General features: G+C 36.6%; 1 protein-coding gene across 1 annotated transcript; it reads right to left on the bottom strand.

Annotated features, from left to right (window-relative positions):
- Positions 1-4,151: 4,151 nt before the first annotated feature.
- SLC35F5 (solute carrier family 35 member F5) lies at positions 4,152-24,581 on the bottom strand. Its single transcript, XM_086465476.1, has 14 exons — positions 24,444-24,581; positions 23,179-23,322; positions 20,875-20,937; positions 19,483-19,564; positions 17,982-18,172; positions 16,245-16,326; positions 15,377-15,464; positions 14,752-14,816; positions 14,316-14,420; positions 12,995-13,154; positions 8,729-8,819; positions 5,778-5,932; positions 5,211-5,303; positions 4,152-4,316 (listed from the first exon to the last, which is right to left on the bottom strand). The coding sequence occupies exons 1-13, from the start codon at positions 24,576-24,578 to the stop codon at positions 5,222-5,224; spliced, it is 1,443 nt and encodes a 480-aa protein (XP_086321602.1). The 5' UTR covers positions 24,579-24,581; the 3' UTR covers positions 4,152-4,316; positions 5,211-5,221.
- Positions 24,582-27,454: the final 2,873 nt, after the last annotated feature.

The raw sequence follows: 27,454 nt of genomic DNA on the forward strand, positions 1-27,454 counted from the left end.
CAAAATACAGCATTAATGCAATCCTGGATTAGATAGGAAAAAAAAAAAAAAAAAAAAATCACGTGTAACAACTGTTTGTGAACCAACACAAAGGCTACTGCAGTTCGAACTATTAAATTACAGACACTACATAAGACAGTCGTAACAGAAATGGTAACTAACTCAAAACTTACTCCAAATAAAGAAAACTGATTAAAAGTACCATCCCAGATTTAGCCATATAATTCAACATTGTGATATCAACATTAGTTTCTGTTTCTTGATTTTTGAGTATGCCACTTCTTCATGTACAAACATACGAACACTCTGCCTCAAATTTCAGATGAAATTTGAAAGCGTGTCCATAACTCACCCTATGTCTAAAATTTAACTGGTTTTCCCCCCTCTGATAGCTTAACTCAGTAACTTAATTTTCCTACAACAGGAGGATCTTTTAGTAGGGAACAGGAATGGTAACATTCAACACAAACAGAGATGGAACCAAGAATTACAAAGAAAGCGTTTTACCACCTTATTTAAAGCAATCATAGTTGTGAGCAGCAGTACACCTTGGCACAATGGGGATCGTGAAAGAGAACGACAATTAGAACGCCGCACACCAAGAAGAGTAATTTACAGCCTCTCCAATTTTGGCGGGTACATCACCAGGAGGTATGTGATGCGTCTACCAGCACACTGGGTCACATCTCACATGCAGCACCACGGTTTGTCATTCCACGAACACCACTGCCTAACACCGTGTTTCTGCAAAACACTTCAGCACTTGCACCACCACAGAGCGATAAACCAGGCGGCGCCTCAGCCTCCCTGCGACCCAGCTTCAGTGTGCCGGCCGCTTTAGCCCAACTCCATGACAAGCCAAATCAGCCCCATACTACGCCCCCACCGCCTTACACAGATTTCCACAGGCAAAAAACCAACAACTTTGCGGTGCAACTGGGCAACAGAAAGGTCGGGCCCTCCGTGTCTTCAGTGGCATTCGTGTGCCCCGTACTACATAACAGTTGAGTACTGATGTCACACGTATTTCGGTCCTTTGCTGAATTAGTTTTACATCTACTGCAGCCCCCCGTAACGAAAACATTTTCGGCATGACGGAAACCTAACAGAAAGTAGCCAGAAAAACTGAAATCTTTTTTTCCCTTTGTTCTGGAGTGCAGTGCACAGTACGTTAAACGATGCAAGGTTCACCAAAACCCTAAAAGCAAAGGCATGCTATGTGGCATTTGGCAAATTATCACCATTTTCTCCATATATAAAAGCCAAACAGCTCCAAAACCTGAATCTCACACAGTAGAAACCGTTGGTTGTCTCAGAGGATTATAGTAATTAGTTCAACTGTTTGACAGAGCAACACGTGTAGTATTCATTTTCCATTTTGTAGGCATGGGAAATCACTGTTCCTTAAGCATCTAATGACATTCAAAGAAATGCTCGAGATAAAAATTCATGATTTTTTTTAAGTCTATGTGCTTCCTACAAGAAGTCAGTCAGAATAAAGACATTTCCAAATTGAAACAGTAAGAGCAATGGTAATTTATGCTAGCACACAGAGGTAAAGCCTTTATGAGAGAGCTCCTTCACATTCCAGTTGTGTCATGAGGAAGAAAAACCCAGCATGTCTCCGTTACGTCAGAGGTACCTGAGAATCAACGCTAAATCTCTTGTGCATTTACCAAGCACCCATTAGAGAGCTACACAATTTACATTTCAAATTAGACATTATATTTATAAAATATTATTGTACTAAAAATCACAAGATTTAATAAAAAAGCTCATCACATTCTATTAAATGCAGGAACAATGTTACATCATAGCTTCTGTAATTAAAACTGTAACAATTTTCTTGTAAATACAGGGGCACCACTGTTTAAAAATCCTTTCAGGAAGGACAGCTTGCTTTGTTTCTCATTCTTTAAAGAACTGTAATTTAATGCAAAAAGACTGCTCAAGCTACCTAATGCCATGAGATGATTTTTTTTTATATATATTTTAAATATTTTAAAAGATTAACACATTTTTGTTAAGAACAAAAACAGTGGAAAGGCCCTAACTTTGAGTTTCCTGAACAAAAACATTCTTCAGTATTCCTGGGGGCAGACAGAAGAATATTCTCCTAGTACATGGGGGACTAGGATGATCTGTCACTTTAAGCCATTAACATAAGGACAAACGTGAATAGCAATTGCCCATTATACATTACAGCTCCAATTCTATCAGTATGACCAATTTCAAAAGACAGCATTAGAATATTTCGCTAAAATACTGTAATTGGCCATCTGAAAGCATACTCAGTTTCCTCAGCCTTAGTTTGCTGGTGCCACAAGTCTCAACAGATTCAAATTTGCAGTTAATGCCTGGTATTACACATTGGTATGCTCTCGTTGAAACAAATCACTAATTGAAAACAGACATTGGCTTTTTATTGCCAGTAGGCTTTAACATTACTTCTTGGAAAAAAGTTGAAGCTAGCATTCTCTAATTTGGCATAACTTAGAGGAAAAAAGAATCCTTAAAAAAATTAAAAAAAAAAAAAAAAAAAAAAATTCCTCTTCCCTCCAAATCTCTTGAAAATTCTACCAAAGTCAAATGTAAAACTCATTCTACCTACCGCATTTTCAACCCCTCTACTCGTAGGGTTTGGAAATTGAAATGTGAAGTTTCTTAAAATGCCTACATAAATTTAATAAACTTTTTGTTTGTTTTGGGTTTGTGGTTTTGTTGGGGGGATTTTTTTTTTTCCAATCGCTATTTCAGGTGTTCAAAGAAGGACTTAACTATCTCAAAGAGATGCCTCAAAATCCAACATTAAAAATTGGAAGGAAAAATTTGATTAAGGTGCAATATTTGACCAGAACAGCCCCCAGGGTAATTCCCCCCTGCCCCTTCTCTACTTACAGACATTTATGTTAGGTATACATTCAGAAGGATTGATTAGCCAGCAGCTAGAACCTAAGCATGTTGCTTTCCTACATTCCCTCTCATCTAGTAGTTGTATCACCAAACCACCAAAATTTCTTTTGGAAGGATCATTACTGAGTGTCAAAACATGAAAAGTCATTTGTGTTATGTCATCCTTCTGTATTTGTCTGGAAGGATTATTATTGTTACTAATCCTGTTCATGGAAGAGAATACTGTTGGCTGAAAATCCATCCTACATTCATTTTAAAAAAATAAAACCAATCAAGAGCCAAAATTAACTTTAATTCTAAGTGTCTTGTAGGTCAGAAGTTGAAAAATGGCACTGACTAATTTCAAATATTCCTGAATATAGTTATTCGTAACTTTTTGGAATCACATAGGACAGAAGCACTACAGTGGAAGGCAGATACAGGTTACTAGGAAAATTATTAATTTTAGAATAAATTTATTAAGGCAACTGGAAAAAAAAATATCAATGCAAACACCTTTATCTTTCCGATTGTTTAGCAGATTACTGTAGTGCCAACCCATTGACCGAAAACTTTCACAATTAATTTGATCTCTTTCATAACTTGGCAGCTATACATGTGAAAACTTTCAAATTTAGTTTTCCACGTGAGATAACTGGGAATAAGAAAGGTCACAGAATCAGTCTGTTTAAAAGAAGCATTGATTTTGAGAATGTACACTCAAATGTACTGTAATTAGAAATATTTTACCATTCACTAAAATTTTAAATATTCCAGATTGTTAGGTAACAAAAGATTTTTAAACATCGGCACCCATTGCCATTACAAGGCTTCTCAAAATGGTATAAGACAGTATATACGTAGTGTTCCAGGACCGTACAAAGATCCTGCCTCAATAATTACAAGAATGCACTTAATAAATTATTTTTCTATTTTCTTCTATTAATATGCAAATAGTTTATACAACATAAAAAAGTTAATTTGTACCTATTACAGGTAACATATCTATTTAGCTTTTCATCTGAAAGCCTGTAAGACTTGATGACCTGCAAACTTATTTACATAACTTGTTTGAAAGTGTTTTTTAAAAATAATATTGTCCAGCATTTAACAAAATTGTGAGTTAAAAAAAGAAAGAAATCACTTAACAGCATTTGTTTTCTTGATTTTGTCAAGTAACTTCACCAGCTCACTGTTATAAGGCAGGTTGGTTGCTCCGATGGACTAAGACTCCCTATGGTGACAGGCATGTAGTAAATTTGTTCATTTATAAAACCAGATGAAAGCAAGAAAGAGGAAGTTTAGTTTCAAAAGAACTGAAACTTCTTATTTTTACTACAAATTCAGAACAGGCACTGAAACATGATTCCTTAGGGACCTTTCCAGAAGATTGTCTCTTCGCTGGGCATTATTCCATTTTTAAACTAAGAAGAAACAAAAGAAAAAAAATTATCAGGGCTACATAGTTAGATTACAAAAAAGAATCGCCATATATATGTTTGCATCTTATTAATAAACAAAATAACTTCTGCGTATTAAGCTGAAGACATCACAAGTACTGTTTTGGTTAGATTATTTTTAATTTCATTATGAGATTTAAGCAACATTGGAAAATAAAAATATACTTCTCATCATGTAATACTGCATGCGTTATTTGAAAACTAAAGCCCTGAAGCACAGGGCTATGTCTATCTCTGTGCTCCAAGGCAGTATCAACAAACCATCCTGTTAAAGGTTTGCATAACCTCCTCTTTTTTTGCAACCTCCATAGCTATTCTATCCTTGTCACAAGAAATATTTTCCCTAATATTTAATGCAATTTAACAAGTTAATTCTTGCCAACCGCAAACACAAGGACTCTTTCCCATTTTCTAGACCCTTGATGATAAAGTCTGGTCACGTCCTCTAAACTTTCTTAAATGGTAGATGTTTTTCACGAACTGCAGCAGCCCAGACTGAGACCTCAACAGCACTGAAAAGAGCGAAATAATTACTTCAGATCTCTTCCTCACATATCACACATACCAGAAAGTCGTATGCCTCCTCTGGTTTATAGATTCATGTCCAATTTTTGAAGAATGTTGTAACACTCTTAAGTAAAAAACTACATTTCAAAACCATTGCCCAAGAACTGTAGCAGGGTGCGAATAATGCTTGGTAATGAGTAATTTTGAAGATACCCTTCAAAACTCTATCCATCAATAAAGAACAAGATTCACAGTATGCTCTGTAAAAACGTGTGCTTATATAACACAAATGTTATCATGAAAAGCAATCCTCACCTTTCTCTCTATTGTCTGAAGTTTATTAAAGCATACCTTTTGTATGTCTATGAACAGCAACCGTCTCCATCTTGTGAAACGCTATGCATAGGAATGAGACTTTCACACTGCTCACTTTCTTCCGGCATTCTTAAAACAAACAAATTTATTTCTTTCAAGTTACACAGTAACATTAAATTGGTTGTTATGAAGCCAATATAAGTACTAAGTATGCTAGTTGTTGGAACTGCAGCATTAAAACCACACAAAGACCCCTTAACTTTCTAAAGTATACTCAAGTTTGCACGATTTTCACTGTATGTTCTGGGTACAGCAACTACCACAGAGGCATTAAGGGGAAAAAAAAAAAAGAAAACTGTAACAGGCTCTAGGAAACTACTTTTAAAAAAGGCAAATAGACTCCATATCTTCCCATTTTCTGAGCATTACACAGGTTATTAAATGGATTGGCAACCACTACTATTAAGAAATTGTACCCCTGAATACCCATGAATATAAAATTAGATGAAAATAATCACAGCATGAGCACTGTGGCTTACAAAAGAGTATGGGATATTGGAAAAGATAAAGAAGAGCTAGGATTATACTTTGTGACTGCCCTACCTCTGAATTCGATGTTTTCTACAAACAAAGGCAAAAATTCTTCTGATTCCCACCATCACTGGATCCCAGTTGTTATAGTGACATAATAGAGTTGCAATGAAAAAGGAAAAAAATACAGGTACTGCCCCCGCAAAAAATAACCAGGAAAACTGCACCTGTAATTAAAACACAAACATCATTTACTCAATAGTAAAATTAAAAAAAACAAAAAAACCCAAACTTGGTATTGTAGGAGTACATGAAGAATAAACTAATTTTAAAGACCTGGACTCTGTGTTTATTCAGATTAAATAGCCTAGAGATGAAGCTGTTTACTGGGAACTAGAGAAGCGTATGTTTAGATGGATCACTTCAGAGGACAACCCAAGCTTTTCCTATATTGATATATGTAACTATACATACATACACACACACGCATATATAGATACACACACATCTCAAAATCTATTTGCGCACACACACACACACACACGTATATACATACAAAATATGTAGAGATGCATACATACATACAAAATTCTTCTTTTTTGCTACCAGCATTAGCTCACATATATACCTAATTCCACCTCACTAAAGAGAATTTTTGGGGGAGAAGACTACAGATTTGTTTCCCTTGTTTCCTTAAGAGCTATCATGAGTTTTTACTTTCTTGTTAATGATTTATGTCCCAAATGTACATTGCAGATACTTTAACAGCAACACACACACAGTTATCTTACCAAGGAATCCTTTATTATTTTTGGAACCACTGCAAGGTTTTGCTGTATTTCTGTGTTGAAATATTCAGCTAACACTAATATGAAACATACTGTATCTCCCATGTTCATTACACAAGTATTTATTCAGGGCCTTACTCTTCTTTTATTCTCCAATTTGACTTTCCTTTTTTTATTTGTATCCTTTTATTCTTCCACTTTATTTTCCAAAATCCACACAAGCATTAAGTAAAAGTGAAATACAAGTTGAGCATGGGTGGGTTTCCCCATTTTTACACGCCTGCCAGAAAACTTCAGAAGTCAAAAGGTTCTCATTCAAATTTACACTTTGCTTATGAACACACTGAGCAGTAACCCTTCTTTTTTGGCAGGAAACATTCTAAGTGCAAAACTTGACTAATATTTTGGACGAAGTCATTCTTGTACAAACAAGTACAAACATCAAAAGAAAACCTCAAATATAGTGACTGAAAACAAGTCATAATAGACCCACCACAGATAACGCACAAACCCCACTTGCTTCAGGGAAGCCCCTACTCAGAGAATGCGCAACTCAAGCTATGTTCCAGGCATAGTTAGATTTTTTCTCTTCTGATACTTTCGCATTTCTATTTGCGCTGAGCTTACAAACGAACTGCATTTGCTGCAAGACTCAAAAGCACATCAAAGCAGTGTAAGCAGCAGCAGCTGGCAGAGCAAGACCACCAATCCATTCCAAATTTCAGAAGTACTATTGTATAGTTAGTTCTAAGTTTGGTCAGTTTTGCCCAATTTTATTGATATCATTTTCAGGTAAACTGTTACATGACTAAACTGCTTCCTAATTCACATGGAGATTTGTCATCTCAGTAAAGAACTTCTTGTATTTCAGCAACAAACTGTATTTAGGCCATGGTGCTCAAATGCTGACTAATTCACTATTTGCAGCCCAGAAAACACATTACCTGGCTCATAATTTCACTCCTTGCTTTCTAAAAAACTCCTGCAGCCTCTCCATACCACATGACTGCAGGCACTTTAACATCAATGAATGGTCATTACACCACCAACGGTCAAAATGCACACAAGCATGTGATAGGAAATGCTTACACTTTAGCCAAGTGCCAAATACACCTGTGCCTACACTCAAGTGGTGTCAAAAGGCATAGCCATAATGGACTACATGGGGATGCTCTGCCAAAAAGAGGCAGGCATTATCACTCTAAGAAAGATTAAGCTTGCTTTAACAACAGACACATTATAAAATCAGGCTGGGAGCTATTTCAAAGAGTTAAACACGTGGTTTAACTTTCAAATTAAAATTTTAACAGTAGGGATTATTGAAATTCAAAATGAAGAGTAGAAACAAGTGATCCTGCTGAAGTCAGGAAACAGTTATGTGACCTCAATTTAAAGAAAAAATCCCCAACCAAACCAAACAATAATTGCATGCTTGCACTATATGCTAAACAATCATTAGCCACATGAAATTAACAATTTGATATTCCTTGCCACTGATTAAATATTAAATTAAAATTTTCAAAGATAGAGTTGAAGTTCACACATAATTAAATATTTAAAACTGAGAATTCTACCCCACCAGCATCAAAAGAAAAGTATCTGCACAGCTTGAAGAGTAATACAAACTAGCTTCATATAGCTTCTATTCTAAACTCATGTGATCAGATTCTTTTCTTTCTTTACATGCAAGGTTTTTCCACAGCTATTGCCTCAGTATCAGTGAAACTGGACTAACTTAAAGGAGGACAGTTAAATGGAAGCCTAACATCCTCATCAATCTAATAATGTGCAACTGAGACTTGTAGCTGCTACATTCCTTTGCGGTAAAACTGCAGATTTTTGGTTTTGTCACTAACCGAGTATTTTCAAGATAGGCAGTCTAGAACAAGCCTATAATTGTGAAGGTATGAACTTAAGGTGTGCAGTACTTGCAGTTGTTTTTTAATTCTGAAAAGTGCCTGTTCAACATAAAGCATTTGACCAGTCATTGCTGATGACTTTGGGTACTTTTCATACAAGCTGCAACTTAATCAAATATATTTAAGTGTGCAAGCACGTGCTTGCAAGCGTAAAATTACTGTAACTGTCAATATCAAGACATTATGAAGCAGTTCAACAATTATCGACAAGTTCCAGAAGTAAAATACTTTTATTGTATATGTTGTTTAAAAATAACAGTGCCATTTAATTCAAAGAGTTTCTGTTAATAATGCTCAAAACCTAGTAATACATTACCTTTTGCATGCACATGTCAGCTATTATGGACAGAGGTATTGTAAGGCTTAGCGCAAGTGTGCCTATCAGTGATGAGGTAAGAAAGCAGCCCCTAAAAGATAATAAAAAAAATACAATAATAATAAGAATAAAGAAGTCTTAATTAAAAGTTAAAAGACAACTAAAATAATACATCAAACTGCAGAAGAGAATCGATCAGGCTTAACTGTTAGTCACTGTTTGTTTTAATAATGAAAATTTGAGATACCCACACTCCATCATAAAGATGCAAAACTGCATAAAATTCTTAACTAGACTACTGATGTCTTCTGGAGTGAGGTTTAATTCCCATACAAACCTTTTAGGATGACAGAAAATTCACTACTTTCCATGTAGTGACTTCACCTAGAAAAATCTGCATTTTGTTTCAGTTTTGAAACAGTTTAATATCAGCTTATAGCAATTAAATCTGGTTTGCCCCAGTCAGGTTAATGAAAAAAGAAAGGTAACTGATGTCTAGAAATCCTACCCAAAGAGAGAAAATTACCTACAAACAGACAAATTCTTAAATTAACAGACTCTGCTTTTGTATCTACTCTGAAATACACCCTTGCAATGGCTCTTCGGAACCTTAGTAAGACCTCTCTGCATTCTACAAGTGGTCTCACTATATTTCCTAAGCAGGAACAAAGTCATTAGACTTCTAAATCATTGAACCACAAAATGCCATTATAATTTCAGTGACAAAACAACAAAACTACATGCATATATCAGAGTAGTACTCATGAACAGCCATAGAAAACTAACCCTTTTTCCCAAATTCTTTTGCAAGTCCTATTTAGCTTGCAAATGACAGATTTAATGAATGAAATTTTAAAACAAAACCAACCAAACAAAAGAAAAACCAACAACAAAACAACTCGGAGAACCTCAAAGTACACGTAGGACAACCCTAAGAGAACACGTGAGCTCCTGAGATCTTTGGCATTTCAATATAAACCTACGGCTCTATAAGCATAACTTGTCTAGCCTGAGCCATTTTGATACCAAGTGAAGAGGGTAACACCTGTCCTGGCTGCAGCTGGAATAGGGTTCATTGTGTTCCCAGCACTTGGTTCAGTGCTGTGTTTCGGATTTAGTGCGAGAATAACGTCGATAACACACCGACGTTTCAGTTGTTGCTAAGCAGGGCTGACCTTAAGTTCAGCATGTTTCAGTTCCCCGTGCTCTGCCAGTGAGGAGGTGCACAAGAAGCTGGGAGGGAGCACGGCCAGGACAGGTGACTCCAACTAGCCAAGGGCTATTCCATGCCACAGGACACCATGCTCAGTATATAAACCAGGGGAGGGGCCACCTGCTGCTCAGGAACCAACTGGCTGGGCATCAGCCAGCGGGTGGTGAGAAATTGCATTGTGCATCACTTGTCTTTCTTGGATTTTACTTCTTTCTCTTTTTGTTATCTTCCTTTTCATTAACACTACACTACTGTTGTTATATTATTATTATTACTATTATTATTATTATTTTATTTTGTTTTATTTCCACTATTAATCCGTTCTAACCTCAACCCACAAGTCTCACTTTGTTGCAATTCTCCTCCCCATCCCACCGGGGCAGAGGAAGAGTGAGCAAGTGCTGCGTGGTGCTTAGGTGCAGGCTGGGGTTAAACCATGACACATCCAATATAAAAAACTGCAATTCCCATTTTATGATCGACCAGGTCAAAAGTTACCAAGCATAGCGAGGCTTGTTAGCAAATACACATCTATGAAATAGCCTAGTCTACCATACAAGGAAAATAAATACAAAGGGGTCTCTACCCAACTCAAATTAGTAATGCCCAACTACTGAGTCAGCCTCTTATTTCAAAGGCATCCAGAATTTATTTATTTAGATAAAGGCAATTCCCCTCATCCTTGGCAAGTACTGAAAACAGTACCTGCTATGCTTTTTCGTGGAACTGCCATCAGTTCTGCACACAAGTCATTTTGAAGAAGGGAAATCCAGTAATTGCAACTTTTGTTAGAATTCTCAAATTTGTTTTTTACCTACTCAATCTTTGTTCTGGTTACTGTAAAAATTACATAGATGCAGCAAGACAAACAATATTAACGAAATGCAGTTCACTGAAGAAAATGATACTTTAATCAACCTCACAGAAGTTTGTTAACACCTTTTAAACACAAAGATTTGAACACACATTTGGAAAACATTTTCTAGAATATGACTTCATGCACGTATTCCTCTAATTAAACTAGAAGAGTACTCCCAAACCAAGCCATTAGGTCCTCCCATACAACTGACACTCAGCCAAGAAAAATGACCAGTTTGGGTATTTGTAATCACTTTGCATTGTTCTGTGTCTTTAAAATAAAGTTAAATGTACACAGATGAGAAGGGAACAAAAAGGAAACAAAGCATTTTAGACACTCTGCATTTTTACAGACTTCCTCCCCAATATTCTACTCCCCTTCTATACCATGAGAGAGTACTTTTGTATCTCAGCACTGACTACTTCTGAATTAGAACCAACGGGTCCACCAGAACACTGCAAATGAATAAACAACACAGAATCCAATGAAGACTTATCAGCAGGTCAAAAATTTTTTTTTTAAAAATAAAAACATTAATTAAGAGTCACATCTTCCACTACATTATTATTGGCAGTATGGTGCTGCGTGGAGTAAGCAAGTAGGTTAAATGATATTATTTATTTCCAAAGAAAGAGTAGAGGACCACACTAGTGGCACACCAGACAGGCAAAAGGATGATGTCAGCACAAACCCTGAAATTGGTCCTAGTCCAAAATTCTAGGAAAAGGGAACAGGAAATAAAAACGTCTCTTTAATTGGCTGGAATATCATTTTGAGTAATTACACAAATAGCATGTGTATAAAAAAAGTCTTTGCACACCCATACACTCAACCCTATGCTAGTACTTGATATTGGGACAAGAGACAAGTTTGGGGTTTTAGTTTTTGTTGGTTTTTGTTTTGGCTTGTTGGTTTTTGTTTTCCCCGTGTTGAAATGGCACTTAACCTTTTTACCAACTGACACTGAACTGCAGTCTAATCTTACAAGATGGCATTAACATCACAAAAATATTCCACCAATAAACAAATTAAATTACAAAGGAACATATGCTGCAATGCATTTATAACCAGGACTGGTGTAACAGTTTGCCAATAAACAAAAAAAAAGTCGTGATTAAATTTCCTATACGGCTTTAAACTTTACCTGAAAACAAACAAAGAAATGTTTACATGGAACTCTACTTAAATCTTTTGTTGTAGTATTATCATAGACCTTAGGATCCTAGGATTACAGCCATCTCTGTTTCAGAGCAGCTATCCCATGAGGTTTTCCAGTCTCTCCACCACAGAGTTGAGAGCCTGAACACCAAGGGTTCTCAGGCAAAAGCTCACGAAGTGCCGCACCTATCCAAAACATAGCACTGCAACTGACACGGTTCACTGAGCAACCCTATTGCACTGGAAGCATGTCTTCTCTTTAGAAACTCTTCCTACATGTTTCCACAATAAAATAGGACTTTTCAAATTGTAGAATTTTCTGTTACACCCTATTTTAACCTAATGCTGGCCCAGAAGAAACTCCATGCTCTCAAGCTGGGAACCCTGACTTACCAAACAGTTCTCTAACAACACTGTTCTACTAACACCTATACAAAGGTGTAAGGCTGCTACAACTTTTTAGGCACTCATCTAGAAGTCTCATGCTCAATCCTCTGTTGCTGACCTGCCCAGACTATCATATAATTAAACTATTAAACAAAAGCTGATTTATGAATTGCCATATGTTCGTGCATTCTAATGAGATTTAGCTCATTAAGTCTTTGAAGATCTAAACAAACATGTCAACTATAGAATACTAGATTTTGACTCATACATATCCAACATGCACAAGGCCTCGGAAACTGAAGAACTGTTACAACAGAAATTCATGCTCTCCTATTACTACTGCAACTTTATACCACAGTCTTTTCGTCTCAAAATGTTAATTCTAGAATGAGCTAAGCACACAGTATCTTAACAAATACTACAAGATCACATCATCTGCTTTTAAACCTGTTGCTCTTAAACAGGACATTGTGACACGATGGGTAACATCCTCTAACTCAAACTGCATACAAGGACAGAAAATAGAAAACAAAGAAAAAAAAAAGGGGGGGGGGGCAAAAAAACCTGCCTAGACAATTTGACACATCAACATTTGAGAACACAGGCAGGACAATTTATGTGAAATACATACAAAGCACGTAGTACGTACCACAGCCAGAGGAACTCCGACAGAACTGTTCCGATAAGGCCATTAATGACGATGCACATCCATATCAGTTTGTTGGGAAACTCAAATGCTTCAAACCCCGTATAGTGAAGCAGGAAAAACCCTGGCCACAGCAGCAACAGATTAAACAGCCCTACAAAACCTGTGTATAAAAACACTATTAAGTAAATCCCCATAAACATCCTTCAACATAACCAAAATCTCAGCTAAACTCTGCTATTTTGACAACATGCATACATAAAAGCTGCCACAAAGCAGTGTTTCAAATCTTTCAAAGGAAAGGAATACAAGAAATTACAAGAAATTTTACCTGAAACTCACAAGCAACAATTACATAATATTTACAGGTTTGAAATGGGGGGGGGGGGGGGGGGGGGGGGGGGGGGAAGCACTGAGTCCAAAGGGGCTGTCTGCATTCCTACAGGTACTGTTATCTTTCATTGTTAAGACTGTAAACAAGAAACAATTGCATAGAATCAGACTGGCAGGGGTTGGAAGGGACCTCTGGAGATCATCTGGTCCAATCCCCTGCTAAAGCAGGTTCACCTACAGCAGGTCACACAGGATCGTGTCCAGGCGGGTTTTGAGTATCTCCAGGGAAGGAGACTCCACGGCCTCCCTGGGCAGCCTGTTCCAGTGCTCTGCCACCCTCAGAGTAAAGAAGTTTTTCCTCATGTTGAGGCAGAACTTCCAGTGCTCCAGTTTGTGCCCGTTGCCCCTTGTCCTGTCACTGGGCACCACTGAAAAGAGCCTGGCCCCATCCTCTTGACACCCACCCTTTAGAAATTTATAAGCATCAATAAGGTCCCCTCTCAGTCTCCTCTTCTCCAGGCTAAAATGCCCCAGGTCTCTCAGCCTTTCCTCGTAGGAGAGATGCTCCAGCCCCCTCATCAGTAGCCCTCCGCTGGACTCTCTCCAGTAGTTCCCTGTCTCTCTTGAACTGGGGCGCCCAGAACTGGACACCATACTCCAGATGTGGCCTCACCAGGGCCACAGAGAACCTCCCTCGCCCTGCTGGCCACACTCTTCTTAATGCACGGAGGATACCATTGGCCTTCTTGGCCACAGGGCACATTGCTGGCTCATGGTGAACTTGCTGTCCACCAGGACTCCCAGGTCCTTCTCCGCAAAGCTGCTTTCCATCACAACCAGCCTCTAAAGTACTCACAACCATGGGAACAAGAGACTTTCTCTACTTCCTTGGCTTTTCCCTTTACCACTCATATACAGGTCAGTGCCTGAAAGCAAACAATTTAATCATACACTGAATTAAAACTTTGAATAGAGTTATTTTCAATCTTACCAAAGAACATTGGTATGTCAAGTTTATCTTCTCTATCTACTTTCCTTTTTATCATCACTATGTACACAGCATACAGCATTGCTCCTACAAGAGACCAAAGGGAACCTGTAAAGATGAAAAAACACACTCCCTTAAGACACGCCAAACACGTTAAGCACATTAGGATCAACTCTCCTAAACATATACTTATAATGAAACTGTCAGAGATAACTTGTTTATTACTACATGAAAAGCATGGAATAATGCAGAAAGCTCGAAAATATAAATACTTTCCCAATTAAGCTATATACACAGGGGAAAAAAATCATCAGAAGTTTAAACTAAAAAGCCAGATTGTGAAATGTTACACACATAGCTGGCTATATGACCTACTGAGATGGTACTTATCATTGCTTATTCTAGGATTAAAAAAAAAAAAAAAAAAAAAAGTAAATACCTATCGTATCTTTTCCAGAAGATTTCTCAGATCCAGAAAGGTTAACAAGTACCACACCACCAATGCTAGCAAAAGAGAAGAAATGCAAAATGGTACATAAACCCAAGAACTTTTTTTACAGAGACAGAAAAAAAGGGGGAGAAAAATACAGTTCTATCTTTAGGTATTTTTAATTAATCAAAACCTACTTTTGGAAAAGCCAAAAGGAGTTCTCTATTGCTAAGGGCTGATCCAAAGCTAAAACCAAACAAACCTCACATTTAACTTCCCTGAACAATGCACCAGGCATTTAATGAAACAGGCTGACAACATTGAATGTCAAGCCTCTTCCTTTTTCCCATCTACACGAAAGTAAAGAAACCATAATTAAACAACAAGAAAATAAGTTCACATATTTCCAACAGAAACCTATTAAACTAATTTCCTACAACAGCATGAGATTTGGTAATTATTCATGATGTATTTAAAAAGACTTAGTTCACTTGCTCAATTTACCTGTGAAACAAGGATTTTTAAAAAAGTGAAGCATGTCATATATTGTCAGATACCATAGGTACAGTAGGTATGGTTGTCCTCTCACTGTATCACGGAGTTTTTGACCAAATGTTCCATTCCATTATCTTACCTTAAAATAACAGCCAATAATTTGGACAGGGTAAACCTATCTCCACTGTTACTGGGAAAGACTGCAGCTAAGATTAAAGTAAAAAGCCCTGCAAGAGAAATTAAGAAGAGTTTACACAATCAAGTTCTGCTACTACTTTGTTCAGAAAAATGCACAGACATTTTATTATTTGCATTTCACATACTTGTTTCAACTACTTGATCTTAGCATCCCTAATTTTAATCAGAACTATTATGAAACTAACACCTTGTGATGTGAATCCTCAGCTGAGCAAATACATGCTCAACTCTGAGATAAGCCAGCTATACTGACAAAGTAAACTGCAATAAGCCTGAAGAGTCAGCAAAAAATCACGTTATTGTGCTTTTAAAACTGATTTTATAAAACAACAAAAGTTACTCCTCAAAACATGGACTGTCACATAATTTAAATACTTTAAAGCTCATATTAGAGCTTTACATAAAACCTGTAAAGCAAGTGATATGCACAATATTAGGTGGTTTAAGTTCTTTACCCCTAAAACCCCCTAAAAACTCAATAATTAGCAGGACGACTTTACTCTGAATTGTATCTATTCTGATAAAAAGTTATACTACCTTTCCTTCAAACCTATTACACTCTCAATATGTCTCGCTAATACACAGACGTAACACGAACCTGAAAAGCAAAAAGCAGGGGAATCATGAAGATAGCCTAAACCCCTGCAATTATATAATGACATTTTTAAATGCATATATTCAAAGGTTTTGAGCCTTACTATTCCCCCCAAACGACATGTAAATCATTACACAAGTCCATTGTAACCAAAAAGATTTTAATGTTATAAACAGCCTTATAAGGCACATCTAGCCTCGTTAATAAAACTCACCAGAGGTTGACGACAAGATATTAACTATGGCAACTTGGGTATCTGACAAAGCTTCTTGATAAGAAAAATTTGCCAAGAACCACTAGGGGAAAAGAAAAATAATTTTGTAATTATATGGATAGCAACAACAGAGTTTAAGTTTCTCAGTGCAAAAAAAACCCCAACTATTTATCCAAAAATAAAACCAGAACAAGACTTTTACCTCAAATAGATTTCTAACTCCTATTAAAGTGGCAGGTACAACAAAAGCCAGAGGCAAAATCAGAACTGATCCATACCAACCAGATTCAACTACGTGTTTAATAAATTAAATAACATAATTCAGAACTTAAAGAGAATTAAAACGATATTATAATGGCTAATCTATAGAAACTAAAGGTACTTTTAACTTGTTTTGCAAGAGCTTCGAGATGACAACTGCACAAGGGCTGCAAAGAAATTTCAAGAGATACATGGGACATTAGTTGTCCTAATGAGGTTTTTTTTTTTTAAGAGTACTTAAAACTGGCACACATCTCCACCCTAAAAAACAAGCATCACTTACATTCAGTACCTCAAAAATATTTTGGAAGGATTCATGTCTGTTAATTCCTCCATAAAGGAATAAATGGCAAATGTTTTATCATTTCGTGATTCAGATCTCATTAATAAGATCTCCAATACATCCTCAGGGACGTTACCACTCTCTAAAGTCTTAGGTGGAAATGATTATACAGTCCAAGATGAAATACGTATATATGCCAGCAGTAGCGCATCCATAAACAGGATTTGTTTTGAACACAACAACTCTACCCTAGAAAATCCACGCGTATATATATATACACATAAAAATATACTCAGACACACAGAATTTTAAATAATTTTTTAAAAAGGTATTTCATACATTCAAAATCACTAATGAGTAGCTTATTATCCTCTTGCTGCTGTGTGCATGTTCTTTATGTATACGCATAGACAACATCACCATTTTCTGGTCCATGCATCAACAGTACTAATATTTTTTTATGATTATTTTAAATGTTTCAAGAGCACTACTTCCTGAGGAAAAGCTGTGGTGGGTCCAAATTACATAAAAACTATTCAGCAGTATCAGTGAAGATACTTCTGGGAAACCTATCACTGATCTGCTCTCTACATTTTTACTGCCTCTCAAAAATCATGCCACTGTTATCTCTCTCTCCCCCTAGAGCTAAGGCATGATGCAGAAACACCAGCACACCAGCAACCAACACATTCATAAGTACATCTTGCAGCCCTCAACGGAGCTGAAGGACAATTAACTCTCTTCTCTTCACAATTAACTCTCTTCTGTTTGTACTACTGGAGGGCACAATGCCACAGTGAGGCCTAAGATGGTATTCCTCCTGTGATGGCCCAGAAAGAAGTCATAGTGACATCTACCCATTCCACACAGTCTCACTGCAGCTCTAGCAGCCTGCACACGTCACCCCAGGTTTTGCTGTACCAAACACACCCACCACTGGACATCAGGGCACAAAAGCATGGCATACCTTACAGCTGACCTGACAGTTAACTACACACCAGGATCTGGTTTTAGTACCCTCCCTTTAAGAAGCTGCACCTCCATGTCCAGCACATGAGGAAAGTTTTACTTCTTACACTATATTTATAAAATGAGGCACAAAGAATACAAGTCAACCCAATACTGCTTCACTATCATTATACAAGCTCTAATTGCATCTATATTTAAGTTTTCTGAAAGAATGGAGCACATACCACAAAGCAAAAGAAAAAGCTAATTTTTGCTACTTGAGTTGCAGTGAGTTTTCCCACAGTTTTCAATATTGATTCCTGCTCCTTAACCGTTGGATACGACATGCGAGACAACTTTGCTTCCAATGCATGGCTCGACGGGAGCTGTCGAATCTCCATAATATTACTGAACCTGACACGAGGCTTTTTGGGAGCTTGAGGAAAAAAAAGGAAAAAAAAAAAAAGCGGCTGCATATTATCATTAAACTTTTAAAGCAAAACAATATGCAAATAAAACCATGATGTTCTAATACAGCATTGAATACAATACTTCACAAATAACAGTTTTATCCAAATAGAAGGCACAGCATTATTTTTATTTATTAAACTAGTATTTTGCTATTTGATAGGCCACTAATAAGAAAAGCACAATTATCATTTTCAATCAGTACAGTTGTCCACCCACAAAAACCTCACTGAAAAGCCCCATCCCTCCTCACTGTCAAAAAAATCCACACAAGGTAACAACAAATTTTTAGGTAGGAATTAGTCTGTATCAATAAATATTACATAAAAGATCTGCTGTAATTGTTTAATAGTCAAAGAGCCAAAAACTGCATACAACTCTAACTGAAAGGACAGTGTTTCATTCAGAGGATGAGAGTGTCCAACAGACCTCAAAGCTTAGCAGAGATCATAAGGTCACTTGCTTATTTGAAATCCACCCTCTAACTAAGCTTGCAAACCAGGATCAGATTTTATTTATAAAAACATTACACCCTACATTATAAATATTAGCTTAAGTCAATATGAAACAATACCTAATTTCCTAAAAAGAAAAAAAAAAAAAGTAAAGGGAAAAGCTACAGCTCAAACAACCCTGAAGTGATTGATGCATGTTATCACAGGACAGCAGAGCCTACCAAAGCGGTTCTTAACATCTGTCATCTAGAAATTAACAAAGAGACTTTCATTTTTATAAGCAGGGACTCTTGCTGAGGATCAGATAACTGGATTCTTTGACAGCCAACTTTTCTCTAATTCTCTGGGACAGTTAGGCCTGTTTCAGCTACTATCACAAGATAGTGAGGCTTAAATAAAATCAGAATGCACATAGACTGTTAAAATTCTTACTTTGACTGCTTTGCTCCTGCTCTAAAAAGGACAATAGCTTGTCTTTCCAGAGGCTGACTCACTGCTGCTGGTCATACAAGCCCAGAAGGAAAGAATCACAAGTACTGAACCCAGTTGGTCCCTTGAGATAAACATAGGCTGGATCTGTAGTGACCAAGAAAGGTAAACTGAACAACAGACCTATGTTTTCTCTACCTGAAAGTAAATATATGAGATTGCAATTCATGCAATAAGAGATTTAAGGAAGTGGGGAAAAAAAAAAAAAGAAAAAAAAAAAGAGGCGGGCGGGAAGAAGCAAGTCCTGCAACATGACAGCAGTTATACCACAATGAGGAAAGTAATTCCTTCACCAAAGAACTAGCATTTCAGCATTCCAAAAGTCTTTACTCACTTTTCTCTGCATCACTATTATTACTGCCATTTTTTTCAGTTGGCAAATCATGAAACTTTACAGGAACATATAAAGGTTCACTCTGAAATGAATCAGTATAAGTAAAAATACAGTTAAGCAGGATATTTAAATTATAAGCAGTAGAATTAATTTAGAGAATTAGAAAACTAAATAAAGAAAAGCTTGGTGAATATTAAGAGAATCAAGTTTAACAAGTGGTTTTGCACACAATGGATAGGCTTGTCAAAAATGTTCATACATAATCTGTATTTTATGTTAAATATACTGGTAAAACACAGTACTAAAAAAATAACTGTGCGCTTTTGTGTATATCCTCATGAACACAGAATTCATCTCCAGAAAATTCAAACCTACTGATTTAAAATTAAAAAATAACTCATCAAAGTCACAGACATTTCATTAGATCTATAATTTCTGTCCAAATGATAAACTAGAGTCATAAGAGTACATATACAAAAACGAATACATACTCATTTTCCTCCCATGACCCTAAAAGCTCATGAACTAGAACTAAAAGTCAAAAAAACTTTGAGAAAGGAACTCCAAAACACTTAGCAGAAGTTTTAATTGCTTAAAATACTTTGAACAAGACAAGTTTTAAGCTGCTTGTTTAAAATTAAATTAATAAACTGTAAGAGTGAAGTAATGAAAAAGATCTGGCACCAGCATTTTCATTAGGCTCCTTGTTTAGGACCAGAATTTTTGTGGATGTAACTGCCTCCCCCATCTCTATTACAGAGACGGTGCAAACTTAGAAGTTCTGTTTTGGATACATTTCTGCATGTGGCCCCTGATTTAGGCATGCAGATTAAGCAGCAATCTATGATCAACAGGGGCATAACAAACCAGCATTTATGGATGATGAAAATCACCACAAAAATGCCACCTGACAGTGCAGCTTATCAGAACATTGTCCTGGCATTTGATGCAGTAGTCACTCCGTCCACTGGAAGGAAGAAGGCAGTCCAGGTCTCTTTCAAAATGCAATGCAGGACCACAGCACACAAGATACTCAACTAACTAAACAATTCTGTTGTGGATTTTTGTCTCGAAAACTGTGTGGCTTTACCGTTAGCTTTCCACATTTTGCTTTGGCAGCTACTGAGCTGACTACGTAAAGGTTTACTTTGCACGACATAAATATTCCTTTCACAAACTACAACAGAAACATTCAAGTGTTTTACTGAGCCGAGAACCTGTTATTTCTCATAATAAGCAATTATTTGCAGCACTTACTAGTAACATATAAGTTACAGATCCCCTTTGCTGAAAACTATTACATTTAAGATGGCCATATTTTAAAAACAGCAAGTCAGGATAACGGTGTCATGTTGCTGTAATGCATTGACCTTCACAAATTAAGGCACTTACCAGAGAACTGTTTACAGTGTTATCTGTTGTACAAGCAGCAAAATAACCTTCAGCATCTGCAAACTAATTACAGAAACTTAAATGTAATAATCTATCAAGACATAGTTATTAATAACTGAATTTCTTGAGAATAAGTTTTAATGCCTTTTCCCATATTTTTATCACAATATCCTCTCTCCCTCCAGCCCTCCTCCCCGATAAACAAGACATCTTATAAGTTCACTAAACAATTTCAGAAATTCCTTGTACCTCTTGGGGAATACCACTGAATTCAACTACCCAGGCATCAACGCAGGATCAGGCTGTTAGAACGCCAAAAGCTGTAAAGTTCAGTCCTAGCAAGACATGCTTCACTAAATTATTATGCATGTATTAACAACAAGCCTCTTGTTTCTTCATTTTATTGAGGCAAAGTTCTCTTGCATAAAAACCTGGAACTCTGCCTTAGTTTTAACAAGACAAATTAGGATGAGGTCAAATATAATTTTTCTTCTTTTCTGCATCTTAACAAGCACTACTACCCCTGTTCCCTGACCTGCAGCTTGCTGTTCTACCACGCTGGCAAGAAATCCATTAAACAAAGCCTCTAATGTGGAAGAGGGCTTAAAAGTAAGGTATGTATGTTTACGAAGCAATGATTGAAATAAAAATCTATAAATGTGTAATTTTTGTTCCAGATGAATAGACACCAGACATTTTAAAGGCACTTGTAATAATCATTCAGTTGAATATTTAACTAAACTCCCCAGGGGAAAAAACAAACAATAAAAAAATCTTCTAACTGCACACTACAGTCCCGTCTGTGCATTGCTCTTTTGATACATGCTAGCATCAAAAGTGATGACTATTTCCTACAAATCATTTAAAAATTACTTTTCATAGGATTAGAAAGAAAAAATTAGATTCCAGCAGTGGTGCCATGAGTGCCACACACAAAATGTGACAGGCTGAGCACTCGTTGCTGTCAAGTTCATATGAGCTCATAATATTCCTTTCTTTGACACAGCACTGCCCGAGATTCAGTTGGTCAATATAACCACTACGATTCGCACTAGGCCATAGCCCCTTATTCTACTTATCCACTCAGATCAATAAATTTAGTCAGTATAATTGCTCCATACAATTAATCATCCTTTAGCACCTTCATCTTCCTTATTTGTCATTATTGCCAGTAAAGAATCTGTAAATTCTTTTTATTTCCCAATTATGAAGATCCTGAACAGTATCAAGTCTAACATGTGGCATACAATGCACAGACACTTGGTATTAAAGGCTGATCTAGCAAAAATTATTTCAAGATATTAGCCAACTCTAAATGTTCTATGTGTTTAACACAAGATTTAAAAAAAAAAAGCTTAGTTTTTGGGGTTTTTAAAAATAAAAATAATTTGGCTTAATGTCATGTAACACTTCAATTTAAGTACGTTACGCCTACAACTGTCACCATCAGTGAAGTCTAATATATCCAGAAGAACTGAAGTCAGTTCCTTTCACACAAGCTATTTCCTATAAAGACATGTTGATTAACACCATGTTCTTGGATCACATTTTCTGTTATTTTGATTTAAGATTAATCTCAGGCCAAATGCCTTACTGCTTCCCGAGTCCTGCTGTTCAGCATTCTGGAACACTGGCACAGAACAAACACCCTTCCAGCATCTCTTAATTTCCTCAGAAAAAAGTATGTATTTCTGTAACATGACAATAATTTTAGCCTCCAGTACAAACTATGCCTAGTTCTAGAATGAGCAACAGAAGGTCACTTGTGCATAAAGGCTATAAAAATACAGTATTAACAACAACAAAAACAGAATTCTACCACCTTTCCTAAACATAACTTTAAAAACCTCAAAACATCTTAGCAAACAGTTCATAGCTCTGCCAGAGACAAAAAGAGTGATAAAAATCAACTACAAACTTCAAATACTGATTCCATTGGTTACAGATGCTGGGGAAGCAAAATGTAATCAACAGCCAACAGTGGTGAGGCTCCTAAGCTCTTCTTAAAAGGAATTATCCTCTGCAACTGTTCCAGATAAAACACCAGACTAGGTGGACCAATGGTCTAGCTCAGTAGAGCATTTCTTATGATTCCTGAAACACTTCATATTGCTTTTTCCTTTCTTTTCTTCCTCCCACAAGCCTATTATTATTATTGCCACGTCTTCCTGCGCTGTGATTCAGTTTATAATTGCTTTTCTGAAAGCACTATTTCACAAGTATGCAAATTTTGCTTTTCTCCATTCCCTATTTTAAGTTTTTTCTGTACAAATATAAAAACATTTACAGAGTTAAAATACTTACAAAAGCTGCATGCCTTCCACGAAACCCACGAGTACACTGTTGCCTCCATGGTTTCCAAACAATAAATCCCAAGAGGTATAGAACAAACATGGACGTTTTTGCAAATGTACTGAAAAAAGGTTTGTTGTACTTTGTAAAAACATACTGTGGAAAGAAAATAATTGCAGTATCCAAAATTACCAATTAGGTGAGAATTCACAAAAATCAATGAACAGGTTTAAGTACACAGTCCACAACAGCCCCATTGCCAAAATTACACTGTCATGAGCACTGGCATGTGTGACCAAACGACACAAGTGGCCCTACCTATTCTGGGGGTACCCTCTTCCAAGCCATCTTAAATGCCAAGAAGGCACTGAGCTGTTTTGTAAGATACAATGCCAACGGAGAAAAGCTACTTATTACTTGTATCTAACCAGCCACACATTGAACTCAAATAGGACTGAAAATACATTTACATATGTATTTTCTAAATGAAAGACCACTTTCACAAGCAATAGCATAGTAATCACAAATTAGAGATTACTTTGATTAAGTAACATTTCAGCATCAATAATGATTCCACCAGCTCACTGAAAAAAATGTTTTATTAATATAATAGCATGTTAAGTACATTTTTATATGCTTAGTTTCAAAACTGAAATAGAACATAAGTTAATGACAGTTCAGAAACCTGAATTTGACAAGAATTTATTAGAAACGCAGTTTCCACTGCTGAAGTTCTGGTTTAAGTCCTAAAAATTAATAAGAAGTAAATACCCAATCAGTTTCAAGAAGGTGAATATATGACAGACTATGACAAACTTGTCTGCAATTACAAGGCTAAACCTCCACAGCCCGAGCCCTTTGGTCCTAGACTTCCAGATGTTCTGAACTATAATCTACTGTATCACCTAGCCTGCTATGTTACAGCTCATTTACTACTTCTTGGGAAACACATAGGCATTATTTCAATCAATATGGCAATAAACAAAATGAGCTCCCTAATTACAGTACACAGTTATGAGCTTATGTTGTTTAATTTTAAAATCATCAATAACACCTTCTGTCTTCAAAGCAACAGTCACCAAGTTCAGCTTGCTTGTAACGTTTAGCAGATACAGGTTAGTTCACTAATCCAAAGGATACCGTCTTCCCCATACTGAAAAGGTGGTGAAACATTACACTAGAACACTCCCTTGGTGTTTGAGCAACCATGTTTCTGCAGCATCATTCTCTTCAATAGGCTTTTATTTGCCTTTTAAGATGCATAGAACAATACTTACAGAAGTGAGTTCTGAAGAGGCAACCCATATCACGTCAACGAGGAGAAGAATGACAATTCCTAGAGCCATTCGCCTACGCTGAGTGGATGAATTGCTCTGGGAGCTCATTCGATTCATGATAAAAACCCACACCATTTGTAACCTATTCAAGATTGATAAAGGAATAAAACCCAAAAGATTAAAAACAGCAACCAAAAAAACCCAAACAAACAAACAAAAAAAAAAAAACCACCAGTGGGGGCAAGTGGTTGCCCAGAGAAGCTGTGGCTGCCCCTCCCTGGCAGTGTTCAAGGCCAGGCTGGATGGGGCTGGGAGCAACCTGGTCTGGTGGAAGGTGTCCCTGCCCGTAGCAGGGGGGTTGGTACTAGATGATCTTTAAGGTCCCTTCCACCCCAAACCATCCTGTGATTCTATGAAGTGTTTCATATATACATAAAATGAACCCACTATGCCAAGAAACACATGCTGTTAAAAAGCAGATCTTCAACAGATCTGGCAGGAGATTTTCAGAGACATTAGGCGCAATTAGAAAGTAAATCCCAACTTTTCAAGAATTTAATCAACTATTCCACTACCGAAGTAAGCAAAAGTAGGTAAAGAATACATTGCCTTTTTGGAATTTCTATACTACAAATGCTGCAAAATTTGAAACCACTACATTTTGGTAAATTCAGATACTCTAAGCTGACAGAGTAGAAAACAGTTTGATGTGCTGTGTCAAATACAATTCTACTAAAGGCAGTCAGAAACATGTTTAAACTTAAGTATTCAACAAACATTTCCAAAGACATTGCAACTCATTTGGTTAAATTATGATCCCTCAAAGCATACTGATCCAAGGAAAAAAAATCCAAATAATATTTAATTGTAAACTTACAAAATTAGATTACACATGCACTTGAACTCAAAAAAGTCAGATATCTATTTGACAATTTATGAAATACAGGCGTGCACCAATTCTAGAGAAAACCTATCAAACTAAGTGTAAGCAAAGACTATATACAACAGAAAGCTTTGCCCATTAGAAACCCCCCAAACATTGATAATTATTTTGACTGTGCCTCAGAATAACCAATTAAGAACACTTCATATTCTGAGAAATCAAAACTACAGCAGTAAAATAGCTTTAAGCTTGTCATCTAGTACAAAAGTCATGCAGGCTTGCTAAAAATTACAGCATGAACAAGTTCGCATTTTGACACACACAAACCAATTTTCTTTTTCCTATACACACCTCACAGCTCCTAGAAGTCTTTGTTCAAGGTAGTAATAGAAAGGTGCCAATTTAAGCAGTTCTAGTGAAGTATCAGAAAAGCCCAGCTGGGTTTAAATGCTTACAGCCAACTGCTTTTACATACTGGAAGAGTTAGAGTATACCACTCCACAGAGTTCTGAATATATGGCTTGAGCTGCAAAAATGTGTATTAGAAGACGACTATTTGCAGTTAAAACATCAACATTTATGCAGGAGATGAGCTCTACAGCAGCACGTAAACAGATCATGACCAACCTTCTTTCCTTTTCCTTCAGCAGACAGAGTACTTCTGCTTTATTCGAAGCACAGAGTAAACACAAGAGAACAGAACTGATATGGTTTGAGTTGGCCAGAAAAGTGGTACATTGGGACTTTAGAGGGCGACTTTGCACAACTTGCACTAAAACTAAGTTTTAACATTACTAAAAACACTAAAGTTACGTTAAGAGATCACCGAAGTACTTTTCAAAAGAAAAGCAAGGGAAACAAGCTTTTAAAACTGTTGCTTGTGTTTTAACTCAAAAAAATTACAAGGTCCACTGGACCTACTCCAAACAAGTGCTAATCATGAGCACACCAGAACCACGTGTTGTTTTATCTATTAGCGCTATTAGAAGGGGATTCAAATTTGTGATACAGCTTTACAACTGCCCATTAAAAGACTTAAATTTAGGAAAACCTTCAGTTTTATCATTAAAAAGCTTCAAATGCAAGTGACAGAGACTGATGACTCATTCACCGGTCTACTTGTACTAGACTCGTTCACACGCTCTCTAATAAACCTCAGTAAGAGATGTATATGGTAGTTCTATGATTAACATTAACTTACTTATATATATATTTTAAGAACCAATTTATTAAGAGTTAATTTGCTACAGATTACATAACATACTTTGCTATTTATCATCATAAACTCAAACACTCGCTATCTTTGAGAACTCCTCAAGGAACAGAAATCTAATTCACCTTTATGGAGTGGCTCCTGACTCTTCCAGTAAGTAGAGGTGATCTACTTTGCTAGTACAGTTCAGTGAATTTAAATTACACTGGTTTTCCCACACATGTCAACATACAAACACTTACTGCCTTTCCATTATTTACCAAATATTTCTGAGAGAGACAGTGCCACAGTATCTTCAGTGAGGAAGCTACACTTTTTTCCAGACCAGCCTATTCCTGAGACTAAGGATTTAAACGCCTAGATACGCACAAGTGCATTTGAGATCACTACACCGTTTCCTGCCTTTGACTCATGACTCTCCTTTGCAATACAGCCTCTGCAGTTTTCAAATCTTGTGACTTTTTCCTCCGTTTCTCAAAGGGCTTCTTTCCGAAGAAAGCTCAACAGGCAGAGTTCCTGAAGTATAATTACACCACCAGATCTATGCTGATATATTCCATGTGCGGGCATCGGTTCTGGATAATTATTCTGCTTTTCTGATAAAATGGTGGGATTGAGAAAAGAAAGCAGAAGTCTGTAAGTAGGGAGGGACAAAGTTATGAAAGACTCAACATGGAAGAGCAGTTTTTATGTGATATGGAATAAAAAAGAAACATTTGCTCTCGAAGAGAGAATAAATAGGGGTATTATCTTAAACTTGAGTAAGCTAACAGAAAAGTTTTCATGCTTGAAAACTTAAAAGTTTTTTTAATTTTTATTAATTGGTCTAATATATACCACATATTATACTCTACGAACTTTGCCTTCATTTTATTATGACTAATAGCCTCCAAGCCATTAGATTAAGTTTTATAT

This window comes from Leptosomus discolor, chromosome 5 (genome assembly GCF_034619465.1).
Source record: "Leptosomus discolor isolate bLepDis1 chromosome 5, bLepDis1.hap2, whole genome shotgun sequence".
NCBI classification, from domain to species: domain Eukaryota; kingdom Metazoa; phylum Chordata; class Aves; order Leptosomiformes; family Leptosomidae; genus Leptosomus; species Leptosomus discolor.